The sequence below is a fragment of the Vitis vinifera genome, chromosome 8, assembly GCF_030704535.1.
Source record: "Vitis vinifera cultivar Pinot Noir 40024 chromosome 8, ASM3070453v1".
Classification (NCBI taxonomy): Eukaryota; Viridiplantae; Streptophyta; class Magnoliopsida; order Vitales; family Vitaceae; genus Vitis; species Vitis vinifera.
In genome coordinates, this window is record NC_081812.1 from 22,262,494 (window position 1) to 22,282,701 (window position 20,208).

The 20,208-nt window shown below is 35.4% G+C and overlaps 1 protein-coding gene across 12 annotated transcripts; it reads right to left on the reverse strand.

The window, feature by feature from the left end:
* Nucleotides 1-240: 240 nt before the first annotated feature.
* On the reverse strand, nt 241-18,315 carry LOC100253711 (uncharacterized). 12 transcript variants are annotated; one of them, XR_009466471.1, is made up of 18 exons: nt 17,907-18,315; nt 17,705-17,836; nt 15,659-15,775; nt 15,102-15,152; nt 14,463-14,552; nt 14,236-14,382; nt 13,900-14,010; nt 12,539-12,589; nt 11,294-12,031; nt 9,811-9,981; nt 8,558-8,723; nt 7,907-8,049; nt 7,459-7,737; nt 7,233-7,367; nt 6,962-7,143; nt 1,855-1,966; nt 826-914; nt 241-675 (listed from the first exon to the last, which is right to left on the reverse strand). XR_009466471.1 is itself a non-coding variant. In XM_059739302.1 (17 exons), exons 1-16 carry the CDS (start codon nt 17,997-17,999, stop codon nt 1,900-1,902), a joined length of 2,694 nt encoding a protein of 897 aa, XP_059595285.1. In that variant the 5' UTR covers nt 18,000-18,250; the 3' UTR covers nt 241-675; nt 1,855-1,899. The 12 variants fall into 12 exon arrangements, 9 of the variants coding, with proteins under 9 accessions (XP_059595285.1, XP_059595286.1, XP_010653835.1 ...); XR_786444.3 differs by having other exon boundaries at nt 15,659-15,796; nt 17,907-18,250; XR_009466470.1 differs by lacking the exon at nt 241-675 and adding an exon at nt 705-743 and having other exon boundaries at nt 15,659-15,796; nt 17,907-18,250.
* Between the last annotated feature and the right edge of the window lie 1,893 nt (nt 18,316-20,208).

Below are 20,208 nucleotides of genomic sequence, written 5' to 3' on the forward strand. Positions count from 1 at the left end.
TAAGTTGATGACCTATGTGTTAAAGAAATTTTGCGAAAGGTTAATGAACAAGGCGATGACTTGGTTGAACCTTACCGGACACCCATATCATATTCAATTTCAGTCTATCAGTTGTGCACGCATGCATTTTCACGTCAATTGAAAAGGCCATTCTCGTTATTATATTAATTGCGCTTACCAATCTCAATCCAAATTAACAAATCATACAATATCTTTTGTCCTTCTGGATCGAGATTAAGGTTCTGAAATAACATGTTCGACGTGTTTGGCCATTGAGCCCAACATCTTATCCAACAATTCTATTATATCCTCTCAGGATCGCTCCACACAATTTCAAAAGATTAGCATCTGAGACGACATCCATCTTAAGTTCCAAATAAATTAGTCTTTTTTTTCTCATACTTTTGGTGAAACTAAAAAAACAAGAACTGAAATCTGACACAGTTATCGCAGGCTTTTTTAAATGTTTTACCATGGAATACGAAGAGTCCCAGGATAGAATCGTAGCAGAGGGGCGGGCATTCGGGGTTATGCGATAAGGCCGGTCTTGGGGGTCCACCCTAATCCTCACAACTGGCTTTTCTGATAACAAGCATTTTTGAAAAGTACCGCCCCTATATATGACTTTCCAGTTATGTTTATATTAGCTGTTTTCGGCCTCCAACACCCACGTTTCTATAAGAGAGAACAGATTCCTGATCAGGTACCAAAAAGATGAGATGGCGAAGGATACGCATTTATATCTGTCATTGAAAACATAATATCCCTTTGGATTCAGAGGTTTAAACGATTGGGCATGGTAACATGAAGTCTAATGACCCATACCCAGGTGAAAGATCAGAGGATGATCAATAAAAGGTTCTTAGTTGCCAACACTTTCTAAGCAACTGTCCGACCCAAGTTCAGGCAATTACCTGCAAGCACATGGGTATAAAGCATGGAAAAAAAAAGTACTTTAGTATCATTTATTTTTAATTCAAAAATTCCATCAGCACACGATACTCATTCTGGGTGAGGAATAACAATAAAAAAAATAAAAAAGGAAATAGAGAAACACAACATATCTTATCACTCCAAAAATAAGGCCTAAATAACAATGGTTAAAATATCATTCACCTTTATAAGGTTTTGGCAAAATACACGCAACTCTCGTTGGTTTGAAATGTCATCCATATCTTTTTTATGTATCATTTTCACTCGATCTTCTCACACAAAATAACAAAGGTATTTGATGAAATTTCAAACCTGTGAAGGGTAAATGTATTTAATCAAAACCTCAACGAGGTAAATCAAATCAACCCAAATGATAACACGAGAGATTTAATGGATAAAGAATACAGAACAGAGTGTAGACCAACTAGCCTTGTTACTAATGGACAACTAAACCATTTTCTAGTAAAAGAATTGCAAATGAGTAATACTAGTGATGGATTCAGGCCACTTCTAGAACATTGTCCATGAGAACACACTTCTTGTTGCCAATAGCCGACCAACATGAGAATCCTGAAAATGGGTTTAATACTGAGAATTCCAGTATTGGGCTAAAATCTGAATAACTAGGATGATTGCTATCAACTCTGACAATGCAAACAAAATTCGACTGATTTTTGAGGGTACCATGCACAACCTTAGTGGAGATACAAGGGCATGGTTATGTATGTAGGATTCCCATCAAAGTCTTTTAAATGAGGGACTGCTTTTGATAGCCACACATAAAACAGCTACTACTACTACTACTACCATTCCGTCAATAAGCATGAATGAGGTCAAATCACAATTTAAATGGCAGTACTAGTATTCCAAGTAACAGAAACTTGCTGACATAAAATCTAGCATAGTGGGCATGGTACAAACCAAGTGTCAACAATGATCATCGATGTAGAATCTTTTGTTCATCTTCTATACAATAAGTTCATCTTCGAGATAGTTATATTCAAAAGTGAATTCAGTCTTGATCCTCTGGCACCTGGTATCACCATTTAATAAAAAGATTAATCATGAGAACAAAATATACAAAGAAAGAAACAGCATTGTGCTCTTCATTTAAGGATGAACTTCCAAAAAAGTCATCATAAGATTGAGATTTAAGATAATCAAACATCATGTTCTCTGAGGGCCAGTGCATGCCCCCAAAAAACAATAAATACTTTTATCTCATTTCAAATACAGAATCTGGAGTGATGAGACACCATTCAACTTCAAAGCCTATAGTTTAGATTCTTCAAAGGTTGGTTAAATAAGTAAACACTCTCATGGCTGATTTACTAACTAGGGTCGCCAATTCACTAGCCTTTTTCCCTTTATCTGATCAACTAACTCAGGAAGTTAAAAATTTTGTAGTTTCTAATAATACAAATCCTTAATATTTTATTTTGATAAAAAAGATCCCTCAATTATCATTTTAGCTCAGCAAGATTCCACAATGATAAAAGCATGGCATTTAACCACTAAAGGCTTTTTTCTTTTCATAACCAAGGAACCTTCCATGGCCAAGCCCTTCGGACTCTCCATGGGTATCCAAACCTCAAGGTGAGATTTGCACCTACCACAACCAACACCAGGTAATCTAGGGTATTCAACCAGCAGCAGGAATTAAACTCAAGACCGTGCATCTCAACTACACTTCTCAACATTCACCCTAACTAATTGGGCACCCTTACAAGCTTGTAACCACTAAAGTTATGGCTTGATTATTGGAAACATTTCAAAACTCGATAGTCTTGCAGCTCCTTCAGAAAAAAATTATAGGAAAAGATGAGATGCTAATTGCTTTTCTTATGAAGTTTTAACAGATTAGTTTTCAAGTTGCTAAAATTATAAAAGCCATGGTAATTAAATAAAATTAAATGAAATACTGTTAATCCAATCATTTGACGTTGTTAATCATTAGATAAAGAATAAGAAGTAGAATCAAACCTTGAACTACAGTAAGGTGAATCTAGGGAAGATTCCTTTGAGGAATAAAGCTCTTTTTAGGGAAATGACACTTTCCCCTGTGAAAGTTATGCTTTATAACATAAGGTCATTTTAAGTATCTACGAGTTACTCGTTAATGGTTGGGATGCCAACATTGCAATTACATGGTCACACCATTGCACTAGGAAAGCCATTGCTCAAGTTCTATCAGATTTTTCTATTCACACTCTATTTTCTATGGGTAATGGTACTAGGATTTGTTTTCTGGGAAGATTTATGATGGGGAAATCGACCACTTTGCTCCCAATTTCGAAACCTGTTCAGAGTAATGACAAATAGAAATTCTCTTATTTCATTTGTTTGAAATTTCTCCTCTTTGTCTTGGAACTTTAATTTTTGTTGTAACCTTACTAATTAGGAATTGAGGATCTTAAAATTCTCGTGTCCTTGCCTATTCATGTAAACTTATCACCTTCTTTTCTAGCTGCAAAAGTATGGTCATTATTGCCCCCAAAGGATAATTTTTGTTCTAAAATGACTACCAGACATTTGGTTAATTCATGATGCAATTACACTTGTTAAAATGAGATACATGTGATATTAAGTGTTTTTATGGTTAAAATAAGGAAATTGTATCAAGGAGGTTAGTCTCCAAAGGAAGAAGGGTATTTGGTCCATAAGGCAAGACCCCAAAATTTACCAAAAGATCTTCTTGGACATATAATCCAGGTTTAGATGTATATCCCTTTTTTATAGGCAAATGAGATATAAAAACTAAAGGCAACAAAAAGGAAGCACATGGTACACAGGAAGAATACAAGTATGCTACAAAGAGGTTTGGATGTGTATCCCTGCTAAGCCCTAGAATAGAAGTGTTGTTGCATAATCATACCATGTGCATAAACAGTAATTACTTGCAATCATTTCTTCAGCGGAGCTGCTTAGATTATGTCTATGGAGCCTTTGCATTTTAAAATTGTAGAACACATAAATTTTGGTAATGGAGTGGTGTTTTTGATGGTATACGTAATAGTATGTACAAGTTTGATGGAAAGATGTAAAATAAATTCAAGGTTACCTTAATTTTTGGAAGCTTTATCTAAGAATGAATTACCTTTTTGCACCAACGCTTCCTTTATAGTTTTGTTACCCAAAAAAAGCATGTCAAGGAGAATCTCAGACTTTAGACCTATTAGCTTGATCACTAGTCTCTACAAGATAATAGCCAAAGTGTTAGCAGGGCGTCTAAGAGGGGTACTTCACGAGACCATTCATTCCACTCAAGGAGCCTTCGTGCAAGGGAGACAAATTTTGGATGCAGTTCTCATAGCCAACGAGATAATGGATGAGAAAAGAAGAACAGGGGAGGAAGGAGTTGTATTCAAAATTGACTTTGAAAAGGCCTATGACCATGTGAGTTGGGATTTTTTGGATCATGTGTTGGAGATGAAAGGGTTTAGTCTTAGATGGAGGAAATGGATGAGAGGTTGCTTGTCCTCGGTTTCTTATGCAGTCCTAGTGAACGGTAATGCGAAAGGGTGGGTTAAGGCATCTAGAGGTTTAAGACAAGGCGACCCTTTATCACCTTTTTTGTTCACTATAGTGGCAGATGTATTGAGTAGGATGTTATTGAAAGCTGAGGAGAGAAACGTCTTGGAGGGTTTCAGGGTGGGTAGGAACAGAACAAGGGTATCCCATTTACAATTTGCAGATGATACCATTTTCTTTTCCACTACTCGAGAAGAGGATATGATGACGCTTAAGAATGTTCTGCTAGTGTTTGGGCATATTTCCGGTTTGAAAGTTAATATTGACAAAAGCAACATCTATGGCATTAATCTTGAACAGAATCACCTTTCTAGGCTGGCCAAGATGCTTGACTGCAAGGCTTCTGGGTGGCCTATACTTTACCTAGGTCTTCCTCTGGGAGGGAATCATAAGGCGAGTGGCTTTTGGGATCCTGTGATTGAGAGGATATCAAGGAGATTAGATGGGTGGCAGAAGACGTATTTATCTTTTGAAGGTAGGATAACCCTCATTCAATCTTGTCTCACCCATATGCCATGTTACTTTCTCTCCTTGTTTAAGATTCCCGCCTCAGTGGCAGCAAAAATTGAGAGAATGCAAAGAGAATTTTTATGGTCAGGCGTAGGGGAAGGCAAAAGAGACCATTTGGTTAATTGGGACATTGTGTGCAAGCCGAAGTCGAGAGGGGGTTTGGGTTTTGGAAAGATTTCTATGAGGAATGTCGCTCTTTTAGGGAAGTGGTTGTGGAGATATCCTAGGGAGGGTTCAGCTCTGTGGCATCAGGTTATCTTAAGCATTTATAGATCACACTCCAATGGTTGGGATGTCAACAATATTGTTAGATGGTCTCATCGTTGTCCTTGGAAGGCCATTGCACTAGTCTTCCAAGAGTTTTCCAAGTTTACTCGGTTTGTGGTAGGGGGCGGGGATAGAATTCGGTTCTGGGATGACTTGTGGTGGGGAGATCAACCTTTGGGAATCCAATATCCAAGATTACTTAGCGTAGTCACGGATAAAAATGCTCCTATTTCATCAATTCTTGAATATTCCCGTCCTTTCTCTTGGAATTTCAATTTTCGCCGAAATCTTACTGATTCTGAGATAGAAGATTTAGAAAGCCTTATGCGGTCTCTTGATCGTCTACACATATCTCCTTCGGTTCCAGATAAGAGATCTTGGTCCTTATCTCCTTCAGGTCTTTTCACAATCAAATCTTTCTTTCTGGCCTTATCCCAATATTCCGAGTCGCCTCTAGTGTTCCCTACTAAGTTTGTCTGGAATTCTCAAGTCCCTTTCAAAGTCAAGTCTTTTGTCTGGTTGGTGGCGCACAAGAAGGTTAATACTAATTACTTGCTACAATTGAGAAGACCCCACAAAGCACTTAGTCCCGACATATGTAAGTTGTGCATGAAGCATGGAGAAACAGTAGATCACATTTTCCTCCATTGCTCTTTGACCAAGGGGTTGTGGCACAGATTATTTCAGTTAGCAAAGATGAATTGGGTTTCCCCAAGGAGCATCTCTGACATGTTTTTTACTAATTTTAATGGTTTCGGATCTTCTAAGAGAGGGGTTGTTTTATGGCAAGACGCGTGCATCGCGTTAATGTGGGTGGTGTGGCGGGAAAGAAATGTAAGGATTTTTTAGGATAAAGCAAGGAATTCAAGGTATCTTTGGGATTCTATTCGTTTTTTGGCTTCTCTATGGGCTTTTTGTTCTAAGGTTTTTAAGGGGATACCTCTTAACGTGTTACAACTTGATTGGTTAGCGGTGTGTAAATAGACCGTTTGCTTATTCTCTCGTTGTATTTCTTATATTTGATTACTTGTAGTCTTGTTTTTCTTTGGTGGGAGGATTTCTCATCCTTCTAATTGTACCTTCTTTTTATCAATATATTCCGTTGTCGTTTCCTATCAAAAAAAAAAAAATGAATTACCTTTGAGGTTTACATCAATGTACATTTCAAATTAACTCAGTTGATCTCACACTTTAGTTCAATCAACTACTACAACTAAGTCAATATACTAGCTTTTATGCAGCAAAATGTTAATCAAAAGTCTTATTAGTCTAAATTAAATTTATTGAATTAATTAATATCCCTGCACACCAAAGGTCTTGGGATTCAAGGAGTGACAAAATCATTCACCAAAATACATAAATCATTCATTTGTGGAGTTTTCATGCCACTGCCTGTATGAATACAAAAAAAAAAAAAGGAAGAAAGAAAAGAAGAAGCACAGGCCTAATTTGAATTTGAAAGGTATAAATGCAGTTCCTCAATTAGCTTATTTTGCAATCAACAAGGTATAATTGCAACTTATGAGCAGAAAAGATATAATCGCAAGGATATAATTGAACTTGATTCATATAAAAATCACCTAGATCTATGATCACAAATAAACTGGCCCCGTAAGCATCCAAAATAATATAACTAAGAGTTTGTTTATTTGTAAGATATCAACCAAACATGGTCACAAGCAAAAGCTTCAAGTAAAGAGTAAGTGTTATGTCAACATACCATCCATGTTGTAGGTCATCATTAGCAATATGGAAATCAAAGTACACATATGTCCCCTGTTCAAATTCATCAGTGGCAACTTTTGGCTCCTCATGCCTCTGAAACCATGTGTTATATTTCCTGTGGTATCTCCACGATTGCTTCTTTAGTTCTTTTGCAGCCAAATATTGCTGATAAGTATTCTACAGAAAGTAATGCGCTTGAGAATATGCTCAAGATAACCACATAATGGTAAACACTATGAAGGATTGTTACAGAAAGCTAACAATACCTGCTGATAGTAAAATGCAAAGAACAGGGTGTCAGTGCCAAAAGTATCAAGACCCAGCCGTTCCCAGAAGGCAGGATTATTGACAATGGGTGCCTGTACTTGAGGATAGCTTGGAGGGGTCACAGCAGGGTGCCTCTGTAGAAGAAACAGGAAAAACATATATTTATACCGTATAAATGGCTATAGAAAACTTTGCAATACCACATAAATCAAGATACTGTCATACTGGAGTATAGTTCCTTGCACGTTCCGAGTCTTTAGGTTGAGGAAGCTTGTAAAAAGCAGCCTCAAGCATCTGTAGATTGTAAAGCTGATCATGCATCCCCCCAGAATTCACAGCTGATCCACTGAGGGTATCACCTATTGCACCAAGGTCAGATATGCTTCTTCGACCAATAACACCAAGGCTGCCAGAAGGTTGGTTAGATTGTACAGGTTGCCCAGGAGAGAGATCAGTATCTCTTGGCACTTGGGAAGGCTCTGTCAAAGAGCCAGATACTCCTGCCTGCAATACAAAAATTTATAAATCAAGATTATGTCAAAGGAAAAATATTTTTTTTTATAAAATTTAAAACATCAACTCCAGTCATATAACAACAATCCTGTTTTTAGCAAACCATAACTTGCCCAAACAAGATAGTATATAAGTCAAAAACCATAAAAATCTAACATACAGATGTGTCCATTGCATATGGAGCTTTCAAATCATCCTCATTCATGAGATTCTTTCCAAGAGAACTAGGAGCAGATTCCATTGTCGAGTCATCAGATACATTTTGTTGTTGCTGCTGGTCCTCAGCTTTGACATGGCCAACATCTACATGATATGCAAATAACATTTCATCTATTCTGGTTTTGTAATATAGAGATAATCAAAATAGAGCCTTCTGCAATTACCTCATTTCTTTTACCATTATTAATAAATACCCTGCATTTTCTAGCATCTTTAATATTCCTTTCAGTTTGTTTAATTTATTTCAAGTTCAGTCTTATGCTACTTAACTGAACATGGAAAAAATTTGATCACAAACATTGGGTTAAAATAGAGTTCTAGGCCAATTTTCATAAAAGATTCAAATCAACTGTCTCAACCCCACTTGCAAACAAGGTTGAAAGTGACATTTGTTCTGGACTTATAAGAAAGATCACTACGGCATGGAAAAATTGCAACCAAAAACTAAGATTTTTATGGAATGGAGGAGTGAAGTGCAGTTTCAACTTCCAACCCTCAAAGTGTGCCTTGTGGGAGTAATAGTCACACTGTCCTAGCACTAAAACTATACCCCCAAAATTAGAACAAACAGGCATGACTAATTTGAGGTTACCAGCATCTTTTGGACCAGTAGATAACAAAGCTTGCTGATTAGACTGTTGGTGGATGGAACCTGGCTGTTGCTGTATGGCGGCAGATGTAACAGTGTTGAGACCAGGTGCCTGGACTCCAACTCCCAGACCAACTTGAGGTGAGACAGATGAGCTTTGAGAATTAAACTGCACACGGAATCAAATGTTATGCAAGGAATATTGATGATTCTTTGCTTTATTTTATTTTGATAGGAAATATGGAACAAGGAACAAGGAAGAATGTACATTGTTGCTTAAGAGATGTTATAAAAAGACAATAAGAAACAGATGGAATCATTAAAGGGAAAATACATATGAAGAAAAAAGGTCCCTGGAGAGACAAAATGGAGACCATCACCTTATACAAAATCAGAGCATGATAAAAAAAACATAACTTCTTCCATTTTAAGCTGAATGAATTTAAATTCAGCATCAAATTTTTAAAAATTCTGATCAGGGCGTCCTGTAATTTTATGGATTCACCCACTGAATGACTAAATGGCATTCAAGCGATTTTGGGTTGTTAGAAACAGCTCGTTAAAACTTGAATCCCGTAGCAGACAGGAATTGGACAGCACTTGTCCACAACATAGTGAAAATGGGAGCAGGTAAGGTAAGGAATGCTGTTGATGCAGATACAGGGTGGCAATTCTACAAGGAGATGGGTGATAATGGAAAATGTCAGTGGCACAGTGAGGGTGGTTTAGGTGGCTGCTGATCCATAGAGGCAGTGCAGCTTGATTTGACTGTGGCATCTGGTGGTGGTTGTGATAAGAAAAGGTTGTGGGTTGATGATTAGCTTTTATTAAATAGTTAAATAGTGACAGTATTGATCAGTTCCCATTCAAATTTCCAATTAGATGACTAACGAAATAAAGAATTACTCTTTTTCTAGATGAAAAGGACAGCTTTTAGATAAGCATATTAATAAAATTTGTTGGACTATTAATCTCCTAAAAATATAATAATAGGAAGCATACAAAAAAATTTATCTCAATATATAGAACTAAATTTAACATGAACATTTTTTATGACGCCAAGTTCTTTCTGCGCCTTGTCATCTACAATCATGCCACAAAACCTTTTAGAAAGCATACGGCTAGCGTTGTTCACAAATATGTTTTTCATAAGAAACCAACTTGGAAGCATAAGCAAAATAAACAAATAAATAGATAATTCAAAACAGTCTCATAAAAAAAATAAAAATTGGATAATTCAAAACAAGAAATAGCACCTGCTGCAAGAGTGGGTTTTGCTGTTGTGCAGAGAACTGCTTATGATTTCCTCCAGAAAGAGGGGGCATACCAAGAATGGTACTCTGAGTTTGTTGCTGCACTTGCTGGAGACGCTGCAAAAATTTCTCCTTCTGATCAAGTGTAATTTCAGTTCTTCCCCGAAACTGTCCCTGAAAATGCAAAATAGATGAGTTCCAACAGAACAATACTTAACATTTTACTACAATGAAAGTAATTAAACCTTGAAATATAAAAATGAAGCCAAGCAAAGAGAATTTGAAGGATCATTCGGAATGCTGCAATGCTGCATTCATACTGAATGAAGAAGAGATTAGAGATGAGATGAGGAAACCACACAATTTAACATTATTGATGAGTTCTTAACCTTTGGCAATCATTAAATTACATTGATCAATATTTGGAAAAGTCGCTAGCTGGTGCAGATCCCATTTTGGGGGTTCTAAAGGGCGGGCTGGTACTCCTAATTTAAAACATTTCTGCTTGATATGGCAACATACAAACCTGAAGCATCATTTTCAGACAAGACAATCTGACTGGATACCATTTCACCAAAAAATAGTCTCTATCCATATTTGATGCAAATATTCCTTCTAATGAGCTTTTCAATCATTTGACAGGGCAGATAACAATTTTGGTACGATCAAATTCTTTATGAACTTCCATAGACAACCAAATAGTATGCTCATATTTTTCCATTCTTTTAATATTTTGTATGCATAGGATAATTCTCCCAATCAATGATATGCATGTTGGGGGCATGTTGAAAAGTGTCAGCAATATTGGCATCCTTCAGTAGACAAATGGGTTCGCCTTATTTGCCTCTCAAATGTTTAGAACTATGTAAATGTGATTCTATCCTCCTCCCTACCAGGACTTGAACCTGGAACCTCTCATCTAAGCAGTTCAATCCATTGCCACCTTAACCATTGTAAAAGACACCATGAAATTGTTCCGCTCTTCATCATCTGATAGATTATGGCCGATGAGCAATGATATGAATTAGGATAAGAATTACACCATTATATTATAAGCAATGTTTCTAGCGGACGGTTTTCTTCCAATTCAGTTTTTAGGTAGCTAGCCTCTTGCTCCAAACTGTTGTCATCAGATATGGGTGGGTGAATAGACTTTCAACATATTTATTCATCAATTCTTTTACTTATATTTGCAACTAAAGTGATCATTTTATAAATTTCCAACCATTTTTACATTGTACCCATTGCAATCTAAATTCTTTTCAACTGAAACTACACACCAGAAGAAAAAAATTAAAGTGGATAATAAAAGAACTCTATATCATAATGACCCAGATAATTTGCATTTTGGTATAAGATATCCAAAAAGGGGCACATATGTTTCAAAGTTTCTAAAAGTAGCAAATAATTCACATTTGCTTTAAAAGCATAAAGCAAATACCACATAAAAACGAGCTAAAGTGGAAAGTAGAACTAAGAGGCATACCGATTCATTTTGATTCTGAAAGGAACTTCCTGGCCTCCATTGCATGCCAGGAACTACAGAAGGAGAGAAGACTCTGCCAGCTATGACTGCAGCCTCTCCAACACTACTAGAATCAGCCAAGCCAGTTCCATCATTAGTCTTGGCAGTTTGTGGCAAGATCATTCTATTACTCAGTGGGGAAACCAAAGGCTGCACCATACCACCACCCCCAAGTCTCTCATCAGCACCTAAAGTACTTCTCTTTGACATGTCATTGGCTGAAGGAACTGCACCAAGGCCTCCATTGCTTGGAATTGTAATGCCAGAACTAAGTGGGACACTTGTTGATGGTTGGCTGGATGGAACACCTCTACCAATGCCCCTCACTAGTCCAGTTTCAACAAGAGCAGGTGAAGATCTCCTGCCTGGGAAGCTTGCAATCTCTTCTTCCTTTGCAGAACTAGACACATTAACAGGAGATGAAATAGCAGTACCAGCATTTTCCAGGACACCTCGAACAGAAGTAGAACTGGGAAGAATTGTCGGAGCAGGTGATGCAGACAAATTATGAGCTGAAACATTCAAAGGTATAGGAGTTGCATGGCTCCCCGTCGGTGTTGATGAAGCAGAAGAACCAATTACACTATTTTTGGCAGGTGGAGTTCTTGGACCAATCTCAGAATTGCTGTCCTGTGAAGCTGTCTCCTCGGATTGTTCCTGGATGGAAGTACTCTGTTGAAGAGGAGATGTGACTGTGGCCTGGAAATCAGGGGCGTTTATAAGTAATGAGGTAAAATAACGTATAACTTAAGACATAGAAAAACGTTTTAACTCTTCTTTGGATCCACATGAGAACTGATTCCAGTCTATGAAGCAGATAAAGAAAACATCAAATATGTTGACGATTGAATGTTGAGTCGTTGACAAACAAATTTTCAAAGAGAAACTTCGGTGCAAGCACACAGACATGGTTGGAATCTCTGCCACAATATACTGAACAGCAAATAGTATGCAATATAACATAATTATGGATGCGAGTTTACCATGGCAACAAATAGCAACCACCAAATGATGCATTATATTTTACCATGTCTACAATGGACATATCACAAAATAGGTCTTCAACAAAGCTGTCAAATAAATTATAAAAGAAATAGACTACAACCACATCTTTAGTTTCTCTGAACATTTTTAAAATCCAATGCATTTTTCGTGAATGCCAGGCACAAAACTAAATATTCTTGACATAACAGTGAAAGAATGTACCGGTATTTGGGTTGGTGTCAAAGAATTCTTCAAGCTTAGAGCTGGTGCACCCTACAAAGCATAAAATTTTAATTTGAATCAACTGATATAGAGTTATCCTATGCTTTTATTCATGGCACTATGAAGAATGAACCTCAAATTCCAAGGCAAACTGCTTCTTTCAAGGTCATAGTTCATGGCATCAAGTCATAAAATACTATAGCCAAAACATGAATCCAAGATAAAAGTCATATATATCCTTCGAACAACAGATAGTGACCCATGAGTAATCAACGAATGGTGAAATTTCATGCTAATATGCAAGACCATTGCTCAGATTTAAATCAATGCCAAAATGTAAGTCAGAGGCATGGGCATTTGGTAAATTGATCCTGCGAGTCTCTAAATAAATGTCTCTAAACAGGGTAATTGACCTATTGAAGAATCAATACAACAAAAATATGGTGATACATTCAGTGTTTCAAATTGAAGGTCCAATGCTAATAATCCACACAACTAATTAGCAAACTTGAACAACAGCACTGAAAGGAAGAAAGAAGATGGGGTTTTTTTCCCCTCTCAGTATTAAGTCATGTCTTTGCTTCAGTATTTTTCAAACAGAATTGTTCCTCTTTGACGAGAACATTATCTTCAGCATTGTTATCAAAACATCTAGGTGATCCCAAGTGATGACACTATCAAGCATGTAAGGTAACCCATCAATAAATTATAATCATATAAAAATAAATCAATCTATAAGATGAAAGGTTCTTAAGCACTAAGACCAGAGTTATCTTAGTAACATATATAAAATGGCATTGAAACAAAGGACACCCTTAACAAGATAATAAGACTTAATCAGTAATGCAAAAGGCTACGAAGATGATCAGCTCCTTACTACTGGCTGTTGTTAGCTCTCTCATAAGTCATAATCTTTGGCAGTTAGTTCAGCAAAGCTTCACATATGGGTTCCACAACCAAATATGCCCTTCAAGTTTTATTGTTGCTCCCCCCCCTCCTTCAACATTTTGTGGGTGACTAACTGGTGCAATGGTCATAGTCTAGAGCTAACCAGCACAAATGCAAAGGTTTAAGTTTTGAAGATCGCCACCGCATGAGATAATTCCCAAGGAAAGGCCTGAATCCAACTTGACTGTCCCAAGGCCCCCCTTAGCAGAGCAACCACCACATGAATGGCCTTTTTTTCTACTTAATATTCGTGAACAAGCACAACCTCCTAAACTTTGACTAGAACATCTCCTAAAAACCCAAGCGATTAGGACGTATCAATAAATAAATATGCTTAAGGCCATGTGTATCCCATGCTTCCATCACTGGAAACATAAGCATCAGAAAACACAGGATAAGCCAGAAAGATTCACCTTAACAAGGCCTGGAGCACCAATTGTAACCAGATCTTCAAGTGATTCCACCTTGTCTAATGGCAAAGAGTTGTAAAGGTCATCTACATCACTAAATTCTTCAAAGTCCTCCTGAAAAATTAATTCAAGGCAACAAAAATATTTATGTCTCATGCAGAAGCAAACATCTAAAGCAACTCTCTCATTATTCTTATTGGTAGCAAGCCATTATCAGACCTTTTGTTATACATACAGAAGGCAATGCATGCATGTACTCTTAATATATGTTGCATCTAAAAGTGGCAGGCTATGTCAAGGAAAATAAAGAAACAAAATTAAAGTTCGAGCAACTTAAACCTGATTACGTTCCACATAATCATCCAAGAAGTCTTTTACATCATTGACCTGCTCAGGACTCAATTCATCATTATCCAGTAGCCTCAAAATCAGTTCTAACTTCATTATATGAGCCTTGTGTCTAGCAATAGATGTCTCCAAATGTGTCTGCAGAACAAGTGAAATCCATCAACCACCAACAAAAATATTAGCTATCTTTCCATATAGTGCCTTTTTTTCTGTCCTACCAGTCTAGGTGGTCTTGTCTTTCCTTTTTTAACAGATAGCCCTTCAATTTCAGCTTCAAAGCTATCAATTTGGGATTCCAACTCCCCCACCTGCTCAAGGCAGTACATGTTACTAAACCACATGAAAAAAAATTTAACTCAAAATAAAAGAAAACAGATTGACACTAATTCAATCACTGTAACATGGAACTATTATTTCAAATAAAAAAAATGGAACCATTATTTCAAAACACTAACAAATATCACTAAAAATGGTATAGCAAAACATCACAAAGAAAAACAAGATAGAAATGCAAATTCATAAAAAACAAAAAGAAGAAAGTACTATCAAGCTGGTAGGCACTTGGGCCATCCACCCATTTGTTCATTTTCATGTTTCTCCAAACCCTACATAGCAAAAAATGTCATTCGGACTTCATTATGCAGTATGCAGAAGCACAAACAACCAATTTTTTATGCAAATAATTTGACAGAATATCATGCACAACTTGCATGCCAAACTGGAAAGAATAAATCTGAAATCATTAAAACATATAGATCAAAAATGTAAAAGAAGAAAAAAGAAATAAGAAAAACCAGTTCTGTTTTTAGGCAAAGAAAGTATAAAACATGAATTAAGCAAAAGGCTTAGTTACAAACCACAGTGTTCAACCAGTCCCTTGTCTCTGATTTAGCCTTCTCCTTTGGGTCCTATCAAAAAAAGAATTACATGATAAACAATCTGATTAAAAGGTTAGATTTTAAAATTTAAAACATGACTAAATTAGAGTACTTTATATTAAACCGGTGCTCAATGATGCAACCAACCAAACCACCACTGAGCTCCCTCTCACCACCCAAAAGAGCGCATATATTTAACAAAGAGGTCCAAGCCTGACCAGAATGGTTGATATGAACTCCTTCAAAATATAATAAAAAGTAACACCAATAAAAAACCAAATTAACCATGCAACTCACAATAAATCTACCAATGTTCTCCAATTTGTTCTTTCCATTTTAGGAAGACAACTAAGCTGGTAAGACGGGATTTGAACCCAGAAGGGTGTTCTAAAAATCGCACTAAAAATCTCACACTATCCAGTCCCTCACTGAGCAAGAACCATAACTATTAAAGACCATGATTAAAAAATTACTATCAGAAATTCATGTGCTTGGTTCAACATTGGGCAGAAAGCAAGACAGTGTCTAAAACTTACAGTTTTAGGTTGTTGGCCCAGCCCTTCTTTGGAGAATGCTTTTGTCTTAGTTTCTTTTTCACATATCTTAAATCTTTCCATTTCACGCTCGATAAGCTTCCGAGCATCCAGCAGAGCCTGCTCATAAGAGGCACTAACCTATGTCAACATATATCAAAAAACAAATAACTGTCAACTTCAGAATCAAGGAGTATATGTCATAGTTATTATCAACAGAATCCACAAGCTAAAATTATCCAACTATAAAGAAATTGCTAGGAAAAATGAGGCTGAAAAGACAATAATGACACATAAATCACATCTCAAAATTGGCAATATAAATCAGAAGATGTAACTAGACAACAATGCAGAACAGTAGGAAACTCAGATACTCAAATTTCCCCCACACTTTACGATGTTAATTTCAAAATGCAAAGAACTATACATCAGAAACCGTTAAATAGGAGATGGATTCTTCTTTATTAACAGGTAAAAGAACCAGCAACCATAAATGTCAATCTCAATCCATATCATTTCCTTCCCTAGAAACATGGAGAAAATATCCACAAATACAACTAGTCCTTGGATATCCAATTCCAAAATTTTGAATTCTCCTTGGACCTAGAATACAATTAAAAACATATTTAGAACTGATACAGAAGTTTTGGAGGCAACAAGGTGGTGGCGGTTGCAGTTAACAAGTCAGTGAGGGTTGTATTGGAGTAGTGGTGGAGGTGGAAATTGCAGTTAGAAAATGTGGAATGTTGTGAATGGCTGTTACAGTAGTGCTGGTGGTGACAGTTATAACCCTGAAAGTGAACAGGGTAGTAGTTGCCAGGAGTGACCCAGAATTAGTGGCAATCTCAAGATTGCCAGAAACAGTCATGGCGATGCTGCTATAACTACACGGATAGTGGCAAAATAGAGTAGCGGTGGCTATGCAAGTGAAAATATCACTATGGAACACAGATACACAAAGAGCAACATTGACAGCTAAAAAATGCAGAAATTGGTAATTAAAATGGGGAAAAATACAATAAATATTGAGAAACGAATGTCAATATAATGCACACATGAAAAATATAACAGGCAAAACATACAAGCGAATGTAAAAGAATCCATCAATTGGCACCATTTCTACATTATTTCTTGACATCTAAAGACAATAACATTCCTATATAGACTCATTTTGAAAACAGGTGGCTCCCCCAACCAGAGTCTAGGAGATCCTCTAGGTGCATGACAGAAGTGAATTAGATTGCAAGCTTGAAGGTCTCAAATTTATAGCTATTAGCCCTTCTTCAATTGTAGATTTTTTTGGATTGGATGGGATGTTGTTGAGGTCGGTGGCGCTTCTAGGCCCTTCTTCAATTGTAGATTTTTTTGGATTGGGGTGCTTTTTTGGGGTTACTCTTTTTAATATTTGTTTCCTTTATCCATCAAATAAAAAAAGGCCTCAAATTTACAAAATATCTGCAATATGTGAGAAAGATGATTGAAAAGTGGGATAAGCAACCTTCAGATTGATCACATAAGCTAAAGTGCACGAGCAGTCAAGGTAAGATGAAGATGCCCTGTGATGAAGGTTGTATGAAGAGGATTTGTGCTAAAAGAAGGTTGGAAGAGATTCTTCTCGGAAAGGAAGTAATATAGATGCATCCAATTGATTAATGGCAATAATAAAATTTTCCCATTGATTAGAAAATGTAAAGAGGAAAAGAAGTGACACACGATGAAGATGCTGTGTCCTTATGTCTCGTGCTATTGTGGAAAAGAACATCACTGAATCGGTTAAAAGCAATCAAATCGGCAACACCATTGCAGAGGAGAGTACTAATGATGGTGGCCGCAGTGATGGAGCTTAAATGAATATAACAACAGCTAAAATATTCAAAATTCTGGAAATCGCCAGGGCACATGTAACATCGTGTCTCTTAAAGTTAAACCCCCAAACACACCCACCAACCCCCCACCCAAATCGAAGTCTCTTGGGGAAAAAAAGAAAAAAGGAGTCGGAAAAGAAAGGAAAGAGGAGAGGCAGGAACTGGGACTGAGACTGAGACTAACCTTCTTGTCCTTGATCTCGCTGGACTGAATCCATGTCTTGATCTGGTCTCTATACCGCTGAAGTTTCTTGATCTCCTTCTTCAAATCAGCCTCAAACTTCTCCTTCTGATTGGCATTATCCGTGTCGTAAACCTGAAGTAAAGAGAGGAGATTAAGAAACGAATAACCAATAAACAATAAGATTTGAGATACGAGGCATTACCTTGTTCCAGATACTATCGAAAACATCCACGCCTTCCTGAACCTTCTTCAGAACCCTGTCAATCTCGCCTTGTAGTTTTCGACTCGCCCCCATTCCACCTACTGATCATCCACAACCCTATCGTTCAGCGCTGCTATTTGCCCGATCCAGGTCCTAGGGTTTCAGAGAGAGATCGAGAGAGAAGAGGAAGTTTTGAGATGGTATGTGCGGTCAGGGATGAGAATGATGGATCAGTTCGGTAAGTGAGACTGGGCTGGGCTCTTTTTGATTTTCAGCGGCTTCGACTCGCGAGGCAGCATCATGCGCGCACCCAAATCAGCGCCCACAATTTGCGAATTTTCCCGAATATTAAAAATAAAATGCATATTTCCATCAAATAAAAAGGTCAAATTTATTTTTTATTCAAGTTTTATTAACAATATTTTTCCCAACTCAAATCGATGATTATAATCCCCTCTACGATGATTTTTTAAATTAAAATTTTACTCTCTTCTCGACTTGATAAAATGAACATTTTTTCATCTGCCACTAATAACTTGGTACTAAAGGCATAGGAAAGTAGATAATAAAAAATGAAAAAGTAGGTTTTGGTTTGTTAATTTTAAAAAATATTGAATAAATAATTTCAACATTTTATAAATTAAAATTTTTTTCTTTCATTTTAAAATTTATTTAAAATATATATATTTTTTCATAACCTAAATAATTATTTCATAAAATACTCGGATAACATTAAATAAAATTATTTAAAATTAATTTATCATTTTATTAAAGTGTCTTACAAATAAATATATTTTAAATTTTTATTATATAATATTAAATACGAATTATGGTATAAACTTTTTTCAAGATTCTTAAATGATAAATAAAATATTTATAATATTCTAATTAATAATAATTTTATAATACACAAATATTTATAATCTCCTAATTAATAATGATTTTTATATTGTATAGTATGTAAATCCCCTTATCTTTCATTTATTTAATAAAATTTTTGTTAATCGACATCAACAATAAAATAAAAAAATTAAAATTACAATTAAAACTAAATACAATTAAAAACAAAAAAAATTAAAAATAAAATAAAATATTTACTCTCATGGTATTTTTAGCTATTTGTCAATATTTATATTTTATACCAAAATGGTTTAATTAAGTGAAAGTCAATTTTATTTTTTTTGTTTTAACGTTTTTTTTTAGTTTTAATTGTTTTTTAAAAAATATTTTATTTATCTCAAATTAGCTCTCATGATAAAAATAAAATAAAATGTTAATGAGTATTATTAACATGTGTATAATGGTCATTTCATGAAATAATCATTTAAATTATGGAAAAATGCATGTATTTTTAAATATTTAAAGATAAATACGATCTATACAAATTTGTGTTTTTTTTCAAACTATTCACTCAAAACCCACTTTTCCATGTCATGGATACATTTAATGTTAAGTTACTAATATTATTATTAAAAAATGTTGCAAGTATAATTTTAAGGATTTATTTGAAAACTAATTTTATAACAGTTTTCTCTCATCTAAAATAAAAAACATGAAAACACATTGGTAACTAAAAATAAATTTTTATTTTATATTATTAAAAATATAAAATAATGTTTTTAGAAAATGTATTTTAGTTATTTTCATTTGTATTTTATTTTATATTAAAAATATAAAATAATGTTTAAAAAAAATATGTTTTAGTTATTTTCATTTGTATTTTAAGAGTTATTTTAAAAAATAACTATATAAATATGTAAATTAAAATTTAAATTATTCAATTTATTTTTAAAATTTTTTTAAAAAAGAAGCAGGTCATGGTTACATTTAATGCTAAGCACATATTTTTAATGTTTGTTTAAATATTCAAAAAATAGAATGATTTTAATTTTTTTTTGTCTAGTTTTAATGATTTAAATTCGGTTCTTGTATACTAACAATTAAACCAATTGAATAGGAATTTGGTTGATTTGGTTCAATTCAATTTAATAATAATAATTAATTTAAGCTGGTTTATTTTATCATGCCTTGGTTCTATTTAGTTTTATAATAAAAACTAATATTTTTTAATTTATTTTTAAAATTCACGGAGCCGGCTCGCGCTGCCAATAAAGTCACTGACATGACTTTCCTCGGAAAAATTTCCCCCGGCGGTCGAGAAAATTTGCAGAAGCTGAATCTTGAATGGTGCCAAAAGGGAACGAAGAGCGAAAAAAGCTCACGTAACAATGAGGCACGGAGCGTGGTAACTCAATGGTTTGGTGCTCTAAACTCTAAAGCATTCACATGCGTAAAAGGTTGT